Source organism: Bos javanicus, chromosome 19 (genome assembly GCF_032452875.1).
Source record: "Bos javanicus breed banteng chromosome 19, ARS-OSU_banteng_1.0, whole genome shotgun sequence".
Taxonomy (NCBI): domain Eukaryota; kingdom Metazoa; phylum Chordata; class Mammalia; order Artiodactyla; family Bovidae; genus Bos; species Bos javanicus.
In genome coordinates this window covers 13,766,026-13,784,833 of record NC_083886.1, presented here as the reverse complement: position 1 = coordinate 13,784,833, position 18,808 = coordinate 13,766,026, and the positions used below count along the sequence as shown (strand labels likewise).

Below are 18,808 nucleotides of genomic sequence, written 5' to 3'. Positions count from 1 at the left end.
CAACCCATTCCAGTATTCTTGCCTGGAGAACTCCATGGACAGAGGAGCCTGACAGACTCCAGTTCATAGGTCACACAGAGTCAGGCACAACTGAAGCAACTGTGCTCATACGCAGACATAAGCATCCTAGAGCCAGTGCTCTGCAACAAGAGAAGCCACCGCAGTAAGAAGCTCTTTGACCTCTTTGATGGCAACTGAGGAGGAACCCCCACTCCCTGCAACTAGAGAAGTCCTACAATCAGCAATGAAGACGCAGTACAGACAAAAATAAATCTTTAAAAAAATATCAATAGTATCAACTATTCTTTGACTATACCCAAGATAGTTTAATAATGTGGGAGTTTTGTCTGCTGTGGAGGCACGTGGACAAAGGGGAAAATATAATTTAACTTCTTTTATGGTTTTAGTCTATCAACTTCTCTTTGGTTATTTGTACTTTCCTAGTCGGAAAGATCCTCTGTAAGAGGAAATGGCAACCCACTCCAGCATTCTTGCCTGGAGAATCCAATGGACAGAGGACCCTGGTGGGCTACAGTCCACGGGGTTGTACAGAATCAGACACAACTGAAGCAACTCAGCATGCATGCATATAAGCTATGCTACATCTAAAGCGAATGATGCTACAACTTAAAAGACTATCTTCCCCCTTTCCATTGTATCCATGGTTATTTTTACTTTCTCATTCCTAGTTTTGAGAATGTGAGCTTTCTCTCACATTTCTTGATGTGGCTAACTAGTGAATTAATGTGGCCAATTAACTACTTAATTAGTTGACTTATTTTTCTTTTAAACCAATCACCTTGACCTACTTCTTATGTGAAAGTAAAAGTGTTTAGTCGTTCAGTGGAGTCCGACTCTTTGCGAACCCATGGACTACAGCCCACTAGGCTCCTCTGTCCATGGAATTCTCAAGGCAAGAATAGTGGAGTGGGTTGCCATTCCCCTCTCCAGGGGATCTTCCTGACCCAGGGCTTGAACCTGGGTCTCCCACATTGCAGGCAGATTCTTTACCACCTGAGCCATCAGGGAAACCCCTGAAAACAGAAGACCCAAGGATCAAACCCAGGTCTCCTGCATTGCAGGCAGATTCTTTGCTGTGCCATCTGACTTCTTAGTCACACTAATATTTTAGAGTATCGGCTTTTAGGCTATTCCCCTCTTAGTACAACTTCATGTGACAGATAGGTTATTCTTAAAAATTCAATTTTACTTCTTTTATACAATAAAATAAATCATAAAAATTCTAGTATAAAAATATACAGAGAATATATGTACAAAGTTAAAAACAACTACAATTCTTTCCCTTGAATAAATATTACTGAAATTTTGTGTTCCTCTAGGTTTTTTTTCAACATGTACTCAAATGTACACATATATTCGCTCATTTAAAAACAACAAACATGATTGTTATTCATACTACTTTGTGACAAGCTTTTATTCTCCCCGTGTACTCTTTACACCAATATATCCAGCATTCTCATTCTTTCTAAATGATGTACAATATTCCATTCCTGATTGATGAGCAAACAGTTGTTTTCAATTTTTGCCACCATGAACAATACTGTACTTAACTTTCCTGAACAGAATTTCCTGTACAGTCAACAAGCATTCCTATAGGAAAATTTCATGGTATTGTAGATTAAAGGATAAGAGTTTTTTGAATCATTAAACCATGCTAATCTGGCAAGTGAAGAGGAATGGTAATTTTTAAACCTTTTTACTGATATATGACATATACACAGATGAGTGCACAACTTATATTTAAAATGTAAAGCTCTAAGAAGTACAAACTATTACGTATAAAATAAGCTACAGGAACATATTGTACAACACAGGGAACACAGCCAATATTTTACAATAATATAAATGGAGTATAACCTTTGAAAATTGTGAATCACTATATTGTATATCTGTAACATATATAATATTGTACATCAATTATACTTCAATAAAAAATACATAATTTTAAAAAGAAAAATAAAAGAATGCAAAGTTCAATAAATTTTCACAAAGTGAACATGCCCAGATACCAACATGCAGATGACATTAACGAAACCGAGCACCATCAGAATCCCAGATATCTCCCTTCGCGCCCTGCACTGTCACTACCCGCCAAGGGCAACCTCTCCAAACTTAAAACACTTTTCATTTTTTAAGCCTGTTTTTGAACCTTATGTAAATGGAACCACACATTATAGATCCACATTTTCCAAGCTGCACCAAAATGCCCTGGGGCACTGCAAGATATTTTAAACTTGAAAGGTACAATATTCAACATTTATATAAAACCATGCCAAATACTAGACTGCTATATTTCTTTCAATGACATCTTATCTTTGTGAAGCAGCATTTTTGGTGGTTGTCATGATAAAAGGAACGTGCAAAACTCATGTAACAGAAAATAAGAATGGTAGTTTCCAATTCAATTTCAAGATCTGAGAAGTTGTACAGTGTCTGACACATACACACATTTCAGTAGTAAGTAATCATGCTTATTTAAGAATGGAGTAAAATACTCTTTCAATTTCTGTTTATTCATTTTTTTTAATGGTTCTTGTGTTTTTAGGACTTAAGTATTATTCAGTTTTTTATATCTAACTACTTAATTAACAGAGCTGTCAGGTATTTCTTTTGACCTAAAGGTGCTGTGAAGGGAGAAAGTTTGGGAGCCTCTGGTATATACTCCTTTGCTGATTTCTTTCACTTAATGTCACCTGTGAGATATATCCATATGGTTTCACAACTGCAATTCATTCATTTTACTGTAAAATATTCCTCTACATGACTATTTCACAATTTATAATTCTCCTACTGATGGCTATTGGGATAGTTTCCATTTTTTTTGGTTATTATGAATAGTGTTGCTATGAACCTTACTGTTATAATCGTGAGGAGGAATTACTGGGGTATACGGTGTGTGTATACACGCACACGCACACTTTATAGTAGACAATGTGAGTTTTCCAAAATGGTATATCAATTAACACTTCCACTAACAGTTTATGAGAGTTCTGATTGCTCCATATCCTTACCAACACTTCTTTTTCATTTAGTCATTCTGAAGAGAGTATAGTAGAACAGCAATTTCCCTGAAGACAAAATGAGGTTGAGCATCTTTCCAAAATGTTTCACTGGACCTTTGAATATCCTCTTTTTGGATGTCTATTGAAATTATTTTCTCATTTAAAAGAATTAGCTATTTCTTGTTTATTTCTAGTCTTTTAGATGCAAGATGAATCTTTTATGAGATAATATGTGCTGCAAATATTTCCTCCCACTCTGTGGCTTCGCTTTTCACTCTTTTAATGGTATCTTTTAATAAACAGATGTTCTTAATCTTAAAATAGGCCAATATACCAAATTACCTTTTACATTTAGCTCATTTTTTGTATCCTATTTAATATATTTTTGCTGACACAGTGAAAACTTTTTCCTAAAACAGTTTTCCACATTTAGATCAGCAATCCACCAAAAATGGTAATTGTGTATAAGATCATGATCTTTCTCCCTCTACATGGATATCCAACGAACCAACACTATTTATTTGATCTTCCTTTCCCCATTGTACCACTATGTCACCTTTGTCATAAACCAGGTGACAGTACATGTGTCAGTCTGTTACTGGACTGAACTCTTCCACTGGGCTATTTGTCTATTTATATGGCAATCCCATATTATCCTATCTGTTACAGCTCCATATTTGATGGTGTAAGTTCTCCAGATTTCTTCTTCATGATTGACTTGGCTTGACATTGCACTTTAATTTGCATTTCATTTGTTGTTTATTAGCCATTCATATTTTCGTGTTCTGTGAGCTAGCTCTTCAGGTCTTCTGGAAATCAGCTGGTTGTACTTTATATACTGGTGAACATCAGATCTTTCTGTATTAGGAAATTCATACCTGACAAATGTCATTTGCATCAATTCAGTTCAGTTCAGTTCCTCAATGTCTGACTCTTTGCGACCCCATGGACTGCAACACGCCAGGCCTCCCTGTCCATGACCAACTACTGGAGCTTGCTCAAACTCATGTCCTTTGAGTCGGTGATGCCATCCAACCATCTCATCCTCTGTCGTCCCCTTCTCCTCCCGCCTTCAATCTTTCCCGCCATCAGGGTCTTTTCAAATGAGTCAGCTCTCCGAATCAGGTGGCCGAAGTATTGCAGTTTCAGCTTCAACATCAGTCCTTCCAATAAACATTCAGGACTGATCTCCTCTAAGATGAACTGGTTGGATCTCCTTGCAGTCCAAGGGACTCTCAAGAATCTTCTCCAACACCACAGTTCAAAAGCATCAATTCTTCGGCGCTCAGCTTTCTTTATAGTCCAACTCTCACATCTAAACACAACTACTTGAAAACCCATAGCTTTGACTCTAGGACTTTTGTTGGCAAAGTAATGTCTCTGCTTTTTAATATGCTGTCTCTATGCTCATTTGCATAGTCTTTTTAAAAAAATGTGCTTTCAATTTCCCCCCTAATTTTTAATGTATTCAACAGAATCCATTTCTTTTTTTCATCCTGGGTTTTGGTTTCATGCTTAGAGAAGCCTTCGCTAAGCCAGGACAGTATTACAGCGTTGGCAAGATGAATAACAGAGGACTTCACATTCTACATTACTCATTTTTGTAACATTTGACACTTTTTAAATTTGTAAATTACTTTAAAAATAATTTCTTTAAAGAAGAATTTCAGTCATTCCCACTGTAAGATACTGACCCAGTAATTTATTTTGGTGCTTTTAAGATATCATTTGCCATATTTAAATCTTTAATTTGCTTGGAATTCATTTTGGTGTAAAGTGTTAAGTAGAGGTCCAACACTCCTCCCAGATAACCAGCTTCCTCCCAACTGTTTAAATACAGCATTGCCCTGTAACTTCAGTACATAAACAAATTCTTATATATGCTTTAGCTTCCATGTAGACTGTCTACTATGTCCTAGAAATCAATTTCCTTCTTTGCTCTTCTTTTTCCAATACTGTATTGTTTTAAAATAAATATGGTCTTCTAATATACTTGACTATCCTAAATGTTGTACATTTAACATTTTCCTTGGCTCATTTATTCTCAGGTAATTAATTCCTCCATGTAAGCATCATATTTAATAAGTTTCCTATACCTAGTAAAATCCTGAGATTCTGATTCAACTTGCAATAAATTCAAAGCTTAAACTGACATGAGCTGACAAATTTATTAACACATTACCTTTCCATCCATATACAGGGTGTGGCTGCCAATTTATGTTCTTTTATGCCCCACTCCCACTAAAGTTTTTGCTATTTTTTAATTTATCTTTGGCCACACCATAGGGCTTGGAGATTCCCCAACCAGGGATCAAACCTTGGTCCTTGACTGTGAAAGTGCAGAATCCCAACTAATGGATCACCAGAGAATTTCCTGTTCTCAATTTATTAATCCTAAGAGCTTTCTAATGTGAAAAAACATTAACTCTTTGGTTGTCAAATATGTTGCAAGAAATTTTTTTGCAATTTGTTACCAGCCAATTTAAAAAGATTATGAGAATATTAGTTGAGAGTGAAGATAACTAAGAATAGAAATAAACACAAAAAATGAAGAAAAAATACAATTCTAATACTAAATCAGGAATTCATTCATATGTTTTTTAGCAGAAGACTTAAAATAATAATTTTTAAAACCCCCAAATTACTAAGTTAAAGACTGAAAACAAAAAATAAAACACATTACTGAGACACTTCACCTGGTCAAAAGTCAACTCTATGGCAAATTCTGTCACTGGAACAGGATACAAAACAGACCATTCAGCAGTTACAATAAAAAGATCACAAACTTCATCTTTGAGGAACCCAGACCTTCACTCTATTTGCTTTTACTTGGTATATAATTTCACAATTCTTTCTATTCGCTTTATCTACTTCTGTTCCCAAATCGTTGAGTGCCCTTAGCAAAACATCGATCTGAGTCAGAGACATTATTCAGTACTGTTTTATTGAACCATCTATATCTTCTGTCAATTTTTTAAAAAACATATACACCTTAGCAGCCATTCCAACTTCTGTTTAGCCTTTCTACATAAAAGCCGCCACTCCTGTCCCTTACTGCCAGCAAGCGATCTTATCCTAATTCCTTACAACCATTCTTCGCAATCTTACTTATGTTATACTTCATGTCTTTACCTCTTTCCATCTGATCTTAGACGAAGAAGTAGTCTTCCCCAACTCCAATGTAAGACTGGTACCTTAATTTATGGATGGTGAAAGAAGGGGCAAAGCTCATTCAATTAGTGTCTCTATTCAGGGTCTCTGCTCCATAACTTATTTCCTGCCTCACTTGTATATTCAACCTCTCACTCTGTTTTGGTGTCTGCCATTCAGACAAGAAGTATATTTTAACATCTTCCATCCTTAAACTTTAACAACTTTCACATTTTACCCTTCTACAGATCATCCCTCTCTCTCCCTTCCCTTCTTAGGAGCAGTCAGCACACCTGCTTCTTCCATAACCCCATTTTCTAAAGCTGCACCTGAAGCTACCGACAAAAACTAACCGAGTGACAGTGAACTACAGTGAATCAGGATGGGGGAATTTTTGATGCACAAACACTATAATTTTGTCTGTGACTATGCCTATTGATGGAAGTTGGGGCAACTGGAGGGATCTGATTATGGGTTCTCCTTGGAAACTATAAACTGGAGAAAACTGGAAACACTCAACAGTAAGCAAGAAAGCAAGGTAAAGAGAATACTGGGTATGCTGCTGCTGCTAAGTCGCTTCAGTCGTGTCCGACTCTGTGCGACCCCATAGACGGCAGCCCACCAGGCTCCCCCATCCCTGGGATTCTCCAGGCAAAAACACTGGAGTAGGATGCCATTTCCTCCTCCAATGCATGAAAGTGAAAAGTGAAAGTGAAGTTGCTCAGCTGTGTCTGACTCCTAGCAACCCCATGGACTGCAGCCCACCAAGGCTCCTCCGTCCATGGGATTTTCCAGGCAAGAGTACTGGAGTGGGGTGCCACTGCTTTCTCCATACTGGATATGAGACCCTGACTAAATTACTTCACTTTCTCACTTATAAAACAAGTTAATACCCTAATTTAGGTTAATTGTGAGGCTTAAAATAACTGTGTAAGAGCACTTACAGTTTCAGGCATATGTTAAATACCTTCCTTTCCACATTCCCAACAGGCAGACAACTATTAAGGAATAAAAAGTGTACCCAAAAGACGCCATATTAAAACTCTGTGGGCTATATGAAACACAAAATGTGGCCAAAAGCACCATCTGTTCATTCACTATTAATAATGCTCAAATGAAAAGCTTCAATTAGAAATGAAAGTTACTAGAAAGATATCCAAGTACTTTGAAGAAATTCAACCAATGAATGTACTTTGATTAAATTTCCAATGATTTTCTCTAAAAAGTGTAAAAGGTTACAACATAGGATTTAATAAAATGGATACAGTTAGCATACACACAAAGTTGCAGTTTCCCAGGCTGGGAAAGAACTCTTAACTCATCCTTCCTGCGAGGAATACATTTTAAATACACAAAACTTCCTTAGACACACACAAAAGCAAATCAATGTATCAAAGGGATCTGGAATAAAGGGAGATTTTTCCTTAACCACCCCCCCCCAAATAATAATATAAATGACCAAAATGAATATTCTCCAAATATCTAGGGGGTAAAAATTGTTAAACTGGTGTAAAGCAGCTGGATTTAGTAGACAGAATGTAGCAAGTCAGCAGCTTTCTGAAAAAATATTCTGGGGTGGAGAAAGCGGGCAATCTTCCCAGTGAAACAACTGCCATAAAACACCATATATATGTAAGAACATACACATCTGTTAAATCTTAGTTTACAATGTTCCAGCCAACTTACAAATCAAGAGGAAGTGTTTAGATCTAAAAAATAAATCATACTTTTACTTCTGGTCAAATTCTGCGTGGGTGGCTACTGGAGACGAGGAGATATCCACGCCGATTCAAGGCAAAGAGGACTGAATAATAAGGCCACTGTTCACATTCAAATGTGGGGGGAGAGGAAAAGGGAGGCTCCGAGTCCATAAAGTTCTCCTCCCTCTCTAAACACTGCAAGACTGTCCACGTCTAAAGACACTTACCCTTGAACCTCCTTGGAGACTGAACTTGGAGGCTTTTTGTTCAGATTTTTGAGGGGGAGCGATTTAGGAATGCTGCAAGATTACAACTTTCAACTACAGGAACATGATTTAAATTCTCAAGTGTTTTTTGTTTTTTTAAAAAGAAAGACTTTCTTCCTTTCAGGTAGTTTATCACCATTCTCGTATTAATAAAACCGCCTATTCAACCGCAAGGGTCAATATAAACAAAAACCACAGCTTCAAAGGATACGCGAATAAGGCACACCATTACTTCCAATAATTCCCCAACTTCCTCCCAATGACCGACGAGAAAGGTGACACGAAGCAAGAAAAGAAAAATACTTGCAAAGGAGGGAGGCGAGAGGAGAAGGCAGAAAGGAGGGGGGGGAAAGAGCAAAACAAAAGTCCAGCTGATGCTGACACTTAATTGGGGAAGAGAGGGCAGAAAATATTCCCGAAGTCACAGGCTGGAAGCCAAGGGCTGAGTGGGACAAGGGCGCAATAGAGGAAGTCCAAGCAAAAGAGGCCTACCCCAAAGGGGCCCCGAGGTACGAGGGAACACCAAAAGCCGAGGGGGGAAAGTCTCACTGCGAAGAGGCATCCCATCCATCAAGGCACGAGAGTTTGAGACACAGAAGATAGCAGATGGAGCGTTTCTACACCGGACAGCCCGGCACCGCCCCAGAGGTCTCGGGGCGCCGATCCCACTACGAGGGGTGAGGGGTTAAACGCGGGGGTTCGCGGACGTGGAAGGGGGTGCGGCCCCAGGGGCTGCGGCGGGAAGAGCGGGTCCACGGCCCGTACCTTGTAGTACACGTCGAACTGGATGTTCTCCGGCAAGGAGCGGATGTCGCGGCGAGAGCGGATGTAGTTATCCACCACAGCGGAGATGGCGGTGTTATAGAGAGTCTCTGGGATCCACTCGAGCTCCACGGCCGCCATCTTCCTTCTCTCCGCCTCCTCCGCCTCCTCCGCCTCCTCCTCCCGAAGGCCCCCGCCTCCCTCCGTAGCGAACTCCTCAGCGGCCCCGGAGGATTCCGAGGGGCGGCGGCGGCGGCGGCCACGCGGGCACACGGCAGAAGGGCGCGGCCGCCCTGACTCCTCCCGGCTGAGCTGCGGGCGGCGGGCGCAGACCCTGCGGGGAGAGCTCGCCAGAGAAACGGGGCCAGCCACGCCGAGGCCTCACATTCCGGGTCTGCGAGCACCCCGGGCTCCGTCCCAGCACCGAGCTCTGCAGGGGCGGGACTGCGCGCGCGCGGCGTCATGACGTCAGCGCACGCCGACACGCCGGAGGGCAGGAATGCGGCAGGCGACTCGGGAAGGAAAGATCCCGCCCACGGGGAACAGAGTTTTTCCATGGGGACCGGGGCTGGGTGGTTGAGGGGGGGACTTTTTTTCGCTGGGACGAGTTATGACAGGTTTTTACCAGCTGCTGCCGAGTCTCCAGCTTCATCTCTCCTTTCAGCCAGTCCTTCTTCGGGAGTTCTAGGACCTTTTCGAGGTGCAGGCAAAAGTTTGGATGATGATTATCAGTCCACTGAAGATCGCACGTTCAGAGAATTCACATTGCTCTGGAAACATTCCCTTCGGCTCCGGTTCCTAAATCGAGTTAGGAACCTTCGGCCTAGAACTAGGGATCAGGATGAAAGGGAGACTTGCGTTGTGTAACCATTTGCACAGTTTGAACTTTACTGTTTCTTTTTCCTGATGAAATTTACCGGAAAAAAAAAAAAACAACACAGAAAACAAAAAGAACCACTTTAGAAAAATCTGGTGGGGCGGTTAGCCTGATTATGGAATTACAAATAGTGGTGAGAGAAAAAGGGCTAAGTGTTGGCCGTGATATGACTTACTGGTAAAACAGAAAGGAAGATTTCAACTTTCTCCCGTAGTTCTAGTCCCAGCCTCAGGGGAGAAATAATTGAGAGTTGTTGTTACAGCGCTCTTCCATCCTCAGCCTGAACATCTGCCAACTTATGTAACTTAATTTCCCGTGTCTTAGATTTCAAGAACTTCATGCAACATCTTTCTGCTCTAGTTTAAGGAAATTGTCGTAATTAGTGACCCTGTCGGTCTCATAGTCATGCTATAGCAATGTAAAACCTGAAAACAACGATGATAATAATGTGCTGACACCTAAGAGCTAAAAGAATTGGAAGTGGCTCTTCCAGTTCACCTCGGTATGTCAATGTTAAAAGGTTAAATAGTTTGGTAAGAAAGAAGGAAACAAACACACTTAGTCCTCTTCTCAGTCTACACCAGTATTTACTCTGTAATCAATGAACCGAGGAAAGCTGTGGTTGGCCTTAAATAGGGTTACCAGAAGTGGCAAGTAAAAGAATGCAAATACCCAGTTATTTTAATTTCATATCAACAATCAATTCTTACCTTAAGGTGCTAATTCCAGAATTGGAATCCATTTGCAGGCCCTTGTGAACTGGCTGAACAGAGGAGAAAGTGGTAAAACTAGGCCATTTTTGTTGCAGTCTGCCCTCAATTGAAGGAAGAAAGCCTTTCGGTTGTACTCTAGAAAATTAATGAGTCCCAGCAGAGCTGGTATTTGAACTCAATAATTATATAAATGCTGCCTTTCATATTTTGGATGATAGCATAGCATCTGAGTTTTCAATGGTCAAGGTCAGATCATGAAGGTGCTAAAGTGATGCTGATGACCTTGGACTTTATCTTAGAGATGATAGGGAATCCCTAAAAGATTGTAAGGTAGTAAAAGAATCAGATTTGTGTGTCAGCAAGAAGACAGTAATCATCTATGACCAGCAGAGCCAGAAGAAGATCTTGAATCATGCACTCCTGGCTACAGAAGGATAGAATACAGAGGAGGCCTGCTAAGCTGTCATGGCCACCTATACATTTGGGTGGACGAGGTCCTTTGTATCACAAGGTTATCCCCACAGTCCACCAAATCTCCTTTAAGCCTTGACTACTGGTAGCCTCAAATTTGGCAGAAAGCCTTCCACTCTACAGAGCTATATGAAACAGGAACTTGGTCCAAAAATCCTGAGAATTCTAAGAGGCAATACACATTGTAACTTTTTTTTTCTTCTTTGGCTGAGCCCTGCAGAATGTGGACTCTTAATTCCCCAGCCAGGGGTTGAACCCATGCCCTCTGTGTTGGAAGCCCAAAATCTTAACCACTGTACAGCTAGAGAAGACTCTGTAACCCTTTTTAACTTGCAGTATCTCCCTTCATTGAGATGTTGGAGGGGGCGTCCAAGTACCTTGCTTTTGAATCTGATTGGCTTATATCTGCTTCAATAAATGGAGTACAGCAGAAGTGATGCTAAGCCAGAAAAGGCCACATAGAGTCTACCTTCTTCTCTGGAATACTCCTGGATTCCTGAGCCAGCTTGTAAAAAGATGAACTACTCTGAGGCAACTGTGCTCTGAGTAAGCCCAAGCCACATGGAGAGGCTACATGTAAGCACTCCTGGTCAACAGTCCCAGCTGAATGCAGCCTTTGAGTCATCCCTGCTCAGGTATCAGTTGTTTCCGTGAAGAAACCTCCACATGATTTGTCAATCCTAAGACGTGAGTTGGGCTTCCCTCATAGCTCAGCTGATAAAGAATCTGCCTGCAATGGAGGAGACCTGGACTCGATTCCTGGGTCAGGAAGATCCCCTGGAGATGGAAATGGCAACCCACTTGAGTATTCTTGCATGGAGATTCCCAGGGACAGAAGAGCCTGGTCGGCTACAGTCCACGGGGTTGCAAGAGTTGGACATAGCTGAGCAACTAAACCACCACCACCAAGACATTTGTGTTACCCTCTGCCTTTCCTGTGGAGAAGGCAATGGCACCCCACTCCAGTACTCTTGCCTGGAAAATCCCATGGACGGAGGAGCCTGGTAGGCTGCAGTCCATGAGGTCGCTAAGAGTCAGACACAACTGAAGCGACTTAGCAGCTGCAGCAGCAGCAGCCTTTCCTGTGGAAAATTCTGAAAGATGTGGGAATACCAGACCACCTGAACTGCCTCTTGAGAAACCTATATGCAGGTTAGGAAGCAACAGTTAGAACTGGACATGGAACAACAGACTGGTTCCAAATAGGAAAAGGAGTACGTCAAGGCTGTATATTGTCACCCTGCTTATTTAACTTATATGCAGAGTACATCATGAGAAACGCTGGGCTGGAAGAAGCACAAGCTGGAGTCAAGATTGCCGGGAGAAATAAAAGTAACCTCAGATATGCAGATGACACCACCCTTATGGCAGAACTAAAGAGCCTCTTGATGAAAGTGAAAGAGGAGAGTGAAAAGTTGGCTTAAAGCTCAACATTCAGAAAACTAAGATCATGGCATCCAGTCCCATCACTTCATGGCAAATAGATGGGGAAACAGTGGAAACAGTGGCTGACTTATTTTTCTGGGCTCCAAAATCACTGCAGATGGTGACTGCAGCCATGAAATTAAAAGATGCTTGCTCCTTGGAAGGAAAGTTATTACCAACCTAGACAGCATATTGAAAAGCAGAGACATTACTTTGCCAACAAACGTCCGTTTAGTCAAGGATATGGTTTTTCCAGTGGTCATGTATGGATGTGACAGTTGGACTATAAAGAAAGCTGAGTGCCAAAGAATTGATGCTTTTGAACTGTGGTGTTGGAGAAGATTCTTGAGAGTCCCTTGGACTTCAAGGAGATCCAACCAGTCCATCCTAAAGGAGATCAGTCCTGAATGTTTATTGGAAGGACTGATGTTGAAGCTGAAACTGCAATACTTTGGCCACCTGATGCGGAGAGCTGACTCATTTGAAAAGACCCTGATGCTGGGAAAGATTGAAGGCGGGAGGAGAAGGGGACAACAGAGGATGAGATGGTTGGATGGCATCACCGACACAATGGACATGGGTTTGGGTGGACTCCGGGAGTTGGTGATGGACAGGGAGGCCTGGCGTGCTGTGGTTCATGGGGTCTCAAAGAGTCGGACACGACTGAGCGACTGAACTGAACACCCTTTCCAGTCTTTCCAGATGAGGGTCCAAGCATCAGTAAGCTAAGTGAGACAAGTGTCCTTGCTCTGCTCTGAAATCCTGACCCACAGAAACATAATAAGATGGTTCTTCATTTATATCACTAAGGTTGTAGTGGTTATGCCACAGCAGGTCACTGGAACACCCCATTCCAATCCCCTATAGTTCCCAGGAACCCATCACTTAATAGACTTCATAATCAACCTATTCCCTCCCAGAACTATACATTACTAAACATATGAATTCATTCATGAGAATGAGACAATTCATATCCTGTGTTGGACAATTTTCTTAATTTTCTGACAATGGCTATGCTGCTGCTGCTGCTGCTAAGTTGCTTCAGTCATGTCCGACTCCATGCAACCCCATAGACAGCAGCCCACCAGGCTCACCCATCCCTGGGATTCTCCAGGCAAGAACACTGGAGTGGGTTGCCATTTCCTTCTCCAGTGCAGGAAAGTGAAAAGTGAAAGTGAAGTCACTTAGTCGTGCCCCACTCTTAGCGACCCCATGGACTGGAGCCTACCAGGCTCCTCTGTCCATGGGATTTTCCAGGCAAGAGTACTGGAGTGGGGTGCCATTGCCTTCTCCGATGGCTATGCTACACTGCCTATAAGAGTGAACCGCCTAACCGTAGGTATCAGAATGGAGAGAAGGAATTTTTCCTTTTTTTTTTTAGATTATTTATTTTTGGGTGCGCTGGGTCTTCGTTGCTGCATGCAGGCTTTCTCTGGTTACGGCCAGCAGGGGCAGTCTCCAGTTGCGGTGTGTGGGCTTCTTGTTGCCTTGGCTTAGCATTGCGGAGCACTGCTCTAGGTTCGAAAGTCCAGTAGTTGTGGCTCGTGGGCTCTAGAGCACTGGCTCAGTAGTTGTGGCACATGGGCTTTGTTGCTCCGTGGCGTGTGGTATCTTCCCGGACCAGGCATTGCACCTGTGTCCTCTGCATTGGCAGGTGAATTCTTAATCACTCAACCACCAGGGAAGCCTGAGATAATGACTCTTGTGCTAAATTTGTAGAGGCTTTTTCAGAGACCTTCAAGTCTTAATTCCACATAGTCAACACCCATCAACCACAGACCAACAATCACATGGCCCTCATAAATAGTCATCAAGACACACCTATGGCATCACACATCACCGAGGCAAAATGACTGGATCCTATAACTTGCAACCACCAAAGAACAGAGCAAGGCTTTCCAACAAGTTATCATCACTTGGGGACACAATGCAGGTAGGAAATTCTGCCCCGTTCTCATCTTTTAGTACCATTACCCGTATCTGCAGAAAACTCAAAAGCTTTTTTCTGTACATGTTCATGGTTACGATCCATCTTGTCTGGACTTCTTTAAATTCATCCTGCTTGCTACATGTGGCTTCTTGTCTCCAAAATTAATCCAAACTGCTACTTGCTAGGATGCTCCCCCAATCTTGTTCTCTACTGTCTTCATTAATATTGACCCTAAGACCAATAGCAAATATAATCTATCATTTGCCAGTCCTTATTTTGAGGAAGCTCCCTTAAAACCTACCCTGCACAAAGTCTACCTACTTACCCTGACAATCAGAAGTAGAGAATCACATGTTGATGTTTGGCAGAAACCTACCCAATATTGTAAAGCAATTATTTTTCAATTAAAAATGAATCAATTTAATTATTAAAAAAATTAAATGTAAAAAGAAAGGAAGTATAGAGTCAGCATAGATGGTCTGAGTGGTTTTGTATTTTGCTGCTAATGCTGGTCCAATACAGAATAAATGTTTAAGGGTCATTCTTGAAAAGACAGGCATATAATCCATAATCACAATACAATGTGAGAAACACTGTGATAGGGTCTCCTTGGGATGTTATAAGAGTAGTAAGGAGATAATGAGTTGGTTTTGGATGTAATATCTACATAAAAGTTCTAAAACAGGTCAATTAAAGCATTTTCAGTTGCAGTGAAGTTCATAGGATAATAACAAACAGATTTACTTGAGCAATTATAGGTGAGTTCATTTCACCTTGACACTATACCTCCAATTTCTAGGAAATTTTCTAATTATCAGAATGTTTAACATACATGCAAAAATTTGAAACAGAGTTATGGTTCTTTATCTGAAACAGTAAAAAGTTTAACTTTTTCAATAAGATAGAAAATAGGAACAAAGTAAACTATATGCAAAGTGATATAGTCATGTAACCACCTCATGTAGCCATCTGATATGGGTATTAGCCTACCTAAGTGCATTCCAACCACATCCAACTCCTCACCAAACTGTTTAGTCCAAATATACAAATGATACAGATTTTTAACTTAAGAAGACAAAATATGTGGTGAGATCATCTACTGAGCTTAACAACATACTGAGAGATTGGGTCCAGTTTTGAATTTTTTAAGGATGAGGTTTCTATATTATACACAGGCAGACTTGGGATAGGTTTCAAGACTGGGGGAAAAACCTGATAATTTTTGAAGATAGTCAAGTATAAGGGAGTAAAAAGAGTATATCAAAAGAGAAGAAGAATGTATAATTCAAGAGAAAAGGAAAATTGAAAGATCACAATTATAAACTGCCATGTAACATCCTTTATAATGATATGTTACAATTTAATTATATCATGTGTGGATGCCATCTCCCCAGCAGGCCTGTAAGCTTCTTGAGGACTAGACAATATCGTGTGTTTCAGATACCAAGTCTACTGAAGACAGAGGGTGAGCATTCAGTAATTATATTAATAAATGAATAGGTCTTCCTACTTCTCTTTTGGAGGGAAAAAACACAGAGTTCACTGCTTCCAAAAATTTACTTCCTTTAAACTCATACTTTGAAAAGCACATACTTTAAAATAGTTAATTTTTCCTTTTAAAAAAATGTTGTGAAATATACAAAACATTAAACTTAACTATTAACCATTTTAATGTACAATGTCTTGGCAATAAGTACACTAAGATTATTTTGCAACCATCAACGTTGTCCATCCAGAACTTTTTCATCCTCTCAAAAACTCTGTACCATTAAACAATAATCCCCCAATTTCCTCCTCTTCTCAGCCCCTGGTAACTTCTAATCTGCTTTCTGTCTCTATGAGTTCACATATTCTAGATACCTCATATAGGTGGAATCATACAATTTTTGTCCTTTTGTGTCTGGCTTATTTCATTTAGCATGTTTTCAAGGTTCATCCATGTTGTAGCTTGTATCAGAATTCATTTCCTTTTTAAGGTTAAATAACACTCAATTGTATGTATATACCACATTTGTTTATCCATTCATTAGTTCATAGACATCTGGGTTGTTTTCACACTTTGGCAATTATGAATAATGCTATGAACAGAGTATACAAACATCTGTTTGAGTCATTGTTTTCAATTCTTTTGGGTGTATACCTAGGAGTAGAATTGCTGGATCATATGGTAATTCTCCCCTTCATGGATCACTGCCTTGTCGTGGCCCTTGCATAACTCGGTGAAGCTATGAGCCATGCTGTACAGAGCCATCCAAGACGGACGGGTCATGGCGGAGAGTTCTGACCAGATGTGGTCCACTGGAGGAGGGAATGGCAAACCACTCCAGGATTCTTGCACCAGAACCCCATGAACAGTATAAAAAGGCAAAAAGATATGACGCCAAAAGATGAGCCCCCCAGGATGGAAGGTGTCCAATAGGCTACTGGGGAGGAGTGGAGGGTGATTAATAGCTCCAGAATGAATGAGGCAGCTGGGCCAAAGGGGAAACGACACTCAGTTGTGGATGTGTCTGGTGGTGAAAGTAAAATCCCATGCTCTAAAGAACAATATTTCATAGGAACCTGGAATGTTAAGTCCACGAATCAAGGTAAATTGGTCGTGGTCAAGCAGGAGATGGCAAGTGTAAACATCGACATTTTAGGAATCAGTGAACTAAAATGGACAGCAATGGGTGAATTTAATTCAGATGACCGTTATATCTACTACTGTGGGCAAGAATCCCTTAGAAGAAATGAGTAGCCCTCATAATCAAGTCCAAAATGCAGTACTTGGGTGCAACCTCAAAAACAACAGAATGATCTCAGTAATATCAAAGGTACATTTCAGCAAGAAGGGGAAGGTTAAAGGATGGAAACGGCAAGGACCTAACAGAAGCAGAAGAGATTAAGACATGGTAAGAAAACACAGAAGAACTGTACAAAAAAGATCTTGATGACCTGAAAACCATGATGGTGTGATCACTCACCTAGAGTCAGACATCCTGGAATGTAAAGTCAAATGGGCCTTAGGAAGCATTACTACCAACAAAACTAGTGGAGGTGATGGAATTCCAGCTGAACTACTTAAATCCTAAAAGATGATGCTGTTAAAGTGCTGCACTCAATGTGTCAGCAAATTTGGAAAACCCAGCAGTGGCCATAGGACTGGAAAACGCCAGTTTTCATCCCAATTCCAAAGAAGAGGAGTTCAAAAGAATGTTCAAACTACCGGGCACTTGTGCTCACTTCCCATGCTATTAAGGTTATGCTCAAAATCCTTCAAGCTAGGCTTCAGCAGTACTTGAATTGACAACTTGCAGATGTACAAGCTGGGTTTAGAAAAGGCAGAGGAATCAGAGATCAAATTACCAATATTTGTTAGATCATAGAGAAAGCAAGGGAATTCCAGAAAAACATCTACTTCTGTTTCATTGACTACACAAAAGCCTTTGACTGTGTGTTTCACAACAAACTGTGGACAATTTTTAGAGATGGGAATACCAGACCATCTTACCTGTTTCCTGAGAAACCTACATGCTGGTCAAGAAGCAACAGTTATAACCTTACATGGAACTACTGACTGGTTCCAAATTGGGAAAGGAGTATGAAAAGGCGGTATATTGTCACCCTGCTTATTTAATTTATATGCTAAATGCCAGGCTGGATGAGTTACAAGCTGGAATCAAGATTGATGGGAGAATATCAACAACCTCAGCTATACAGATAAAACCACTCTACTGGCAGAAAGCAAAGAACTAAAGAGCCTCTTGATGAGGGTAAAAGAGGAGAGTGAAAAAGCTGGCTTAAAACTCAACGTTCAAAAAACTAAGATCCTACATCCAGTCCCATCACTTTATGGCAAATATGAGGGGGAAAAGTGGAAGCAGTGACAGATTTTCTCTTCCTGGAGAGATCCCAGAAGCATTGCAGCCATGAAATTAGAAGTTGCTTGCTTCTTGAAAGGAAAGTGATGACAAACCTAGGCAGTGTATTAAAAAGCAGAGGCATTATGTTGCCAGCAAAAGTCCATATAGTCAAAGCTATGGTTTTTCCAGTAGTCATGTATGGATGTGAGAGTTGGACCATAAAGAAAGCTGAGTGCTGAAGAATTGATGCTTTCGAATTGTGATGCTGGAGAAGACTCTTGAGAGTCCCTTGGACAGCAAGGAGATCAAACCAGTCAATTCTAGAGGAAATCAATCCTGCATATTCATTGAAAGGATTGATGCTGAAGCTGAAGCTCCAATATTTTGGCCACCTACCAATGGCACCCCTCTCCAGTACTCTTGCCTGGAAAATCCCATGGATGGAGGAGCCTGGTAGGCTGCTGTCCATGGGGTCGCTAAGGGTCGGACACGACTGAGTGACTTCACTTTCACTTTTCACTTTCATGCATTGGAGAAGGAAATGGCAGCCCACTCCAGTGTTCTTGCCTGGAGAATCCCAGGGACCGGGGAGCCTGGTGGGCTGCCGTCTATGGGGTCGCACAGAGTCGGATACGACTGAAGTGAC

At 41.1% G+C, this 18,808-nt stretch overlaps 1 protein-coding gene across 1 annotated transcript in view; it reads right to left on the bottom strand.

Moving 5' to 3' along the window:
* APPBP2 (amyloid beta precursor protein binding protein 2) overlaps positions 1–9,349 on the bottom strand; it is a 60,113-nt gene extending 50,764 nt beyond the window's left edge. The window contains exon 1 of the mRNA XM_061390260.1: positions 8,905–9,349. Within this exon, the coding sequence (XP_061246244.1) occupies positions 8,905–9,042 (138 nt within the window). The 5' untranslated portion in view covers positions 9,043–9,349. The remainder of the gene's footprint in view (positions 1–8,904) is intronic.
* Between the last annotated feature and the right edge of the window lie 9,459 nt (positions 9,350–18,808).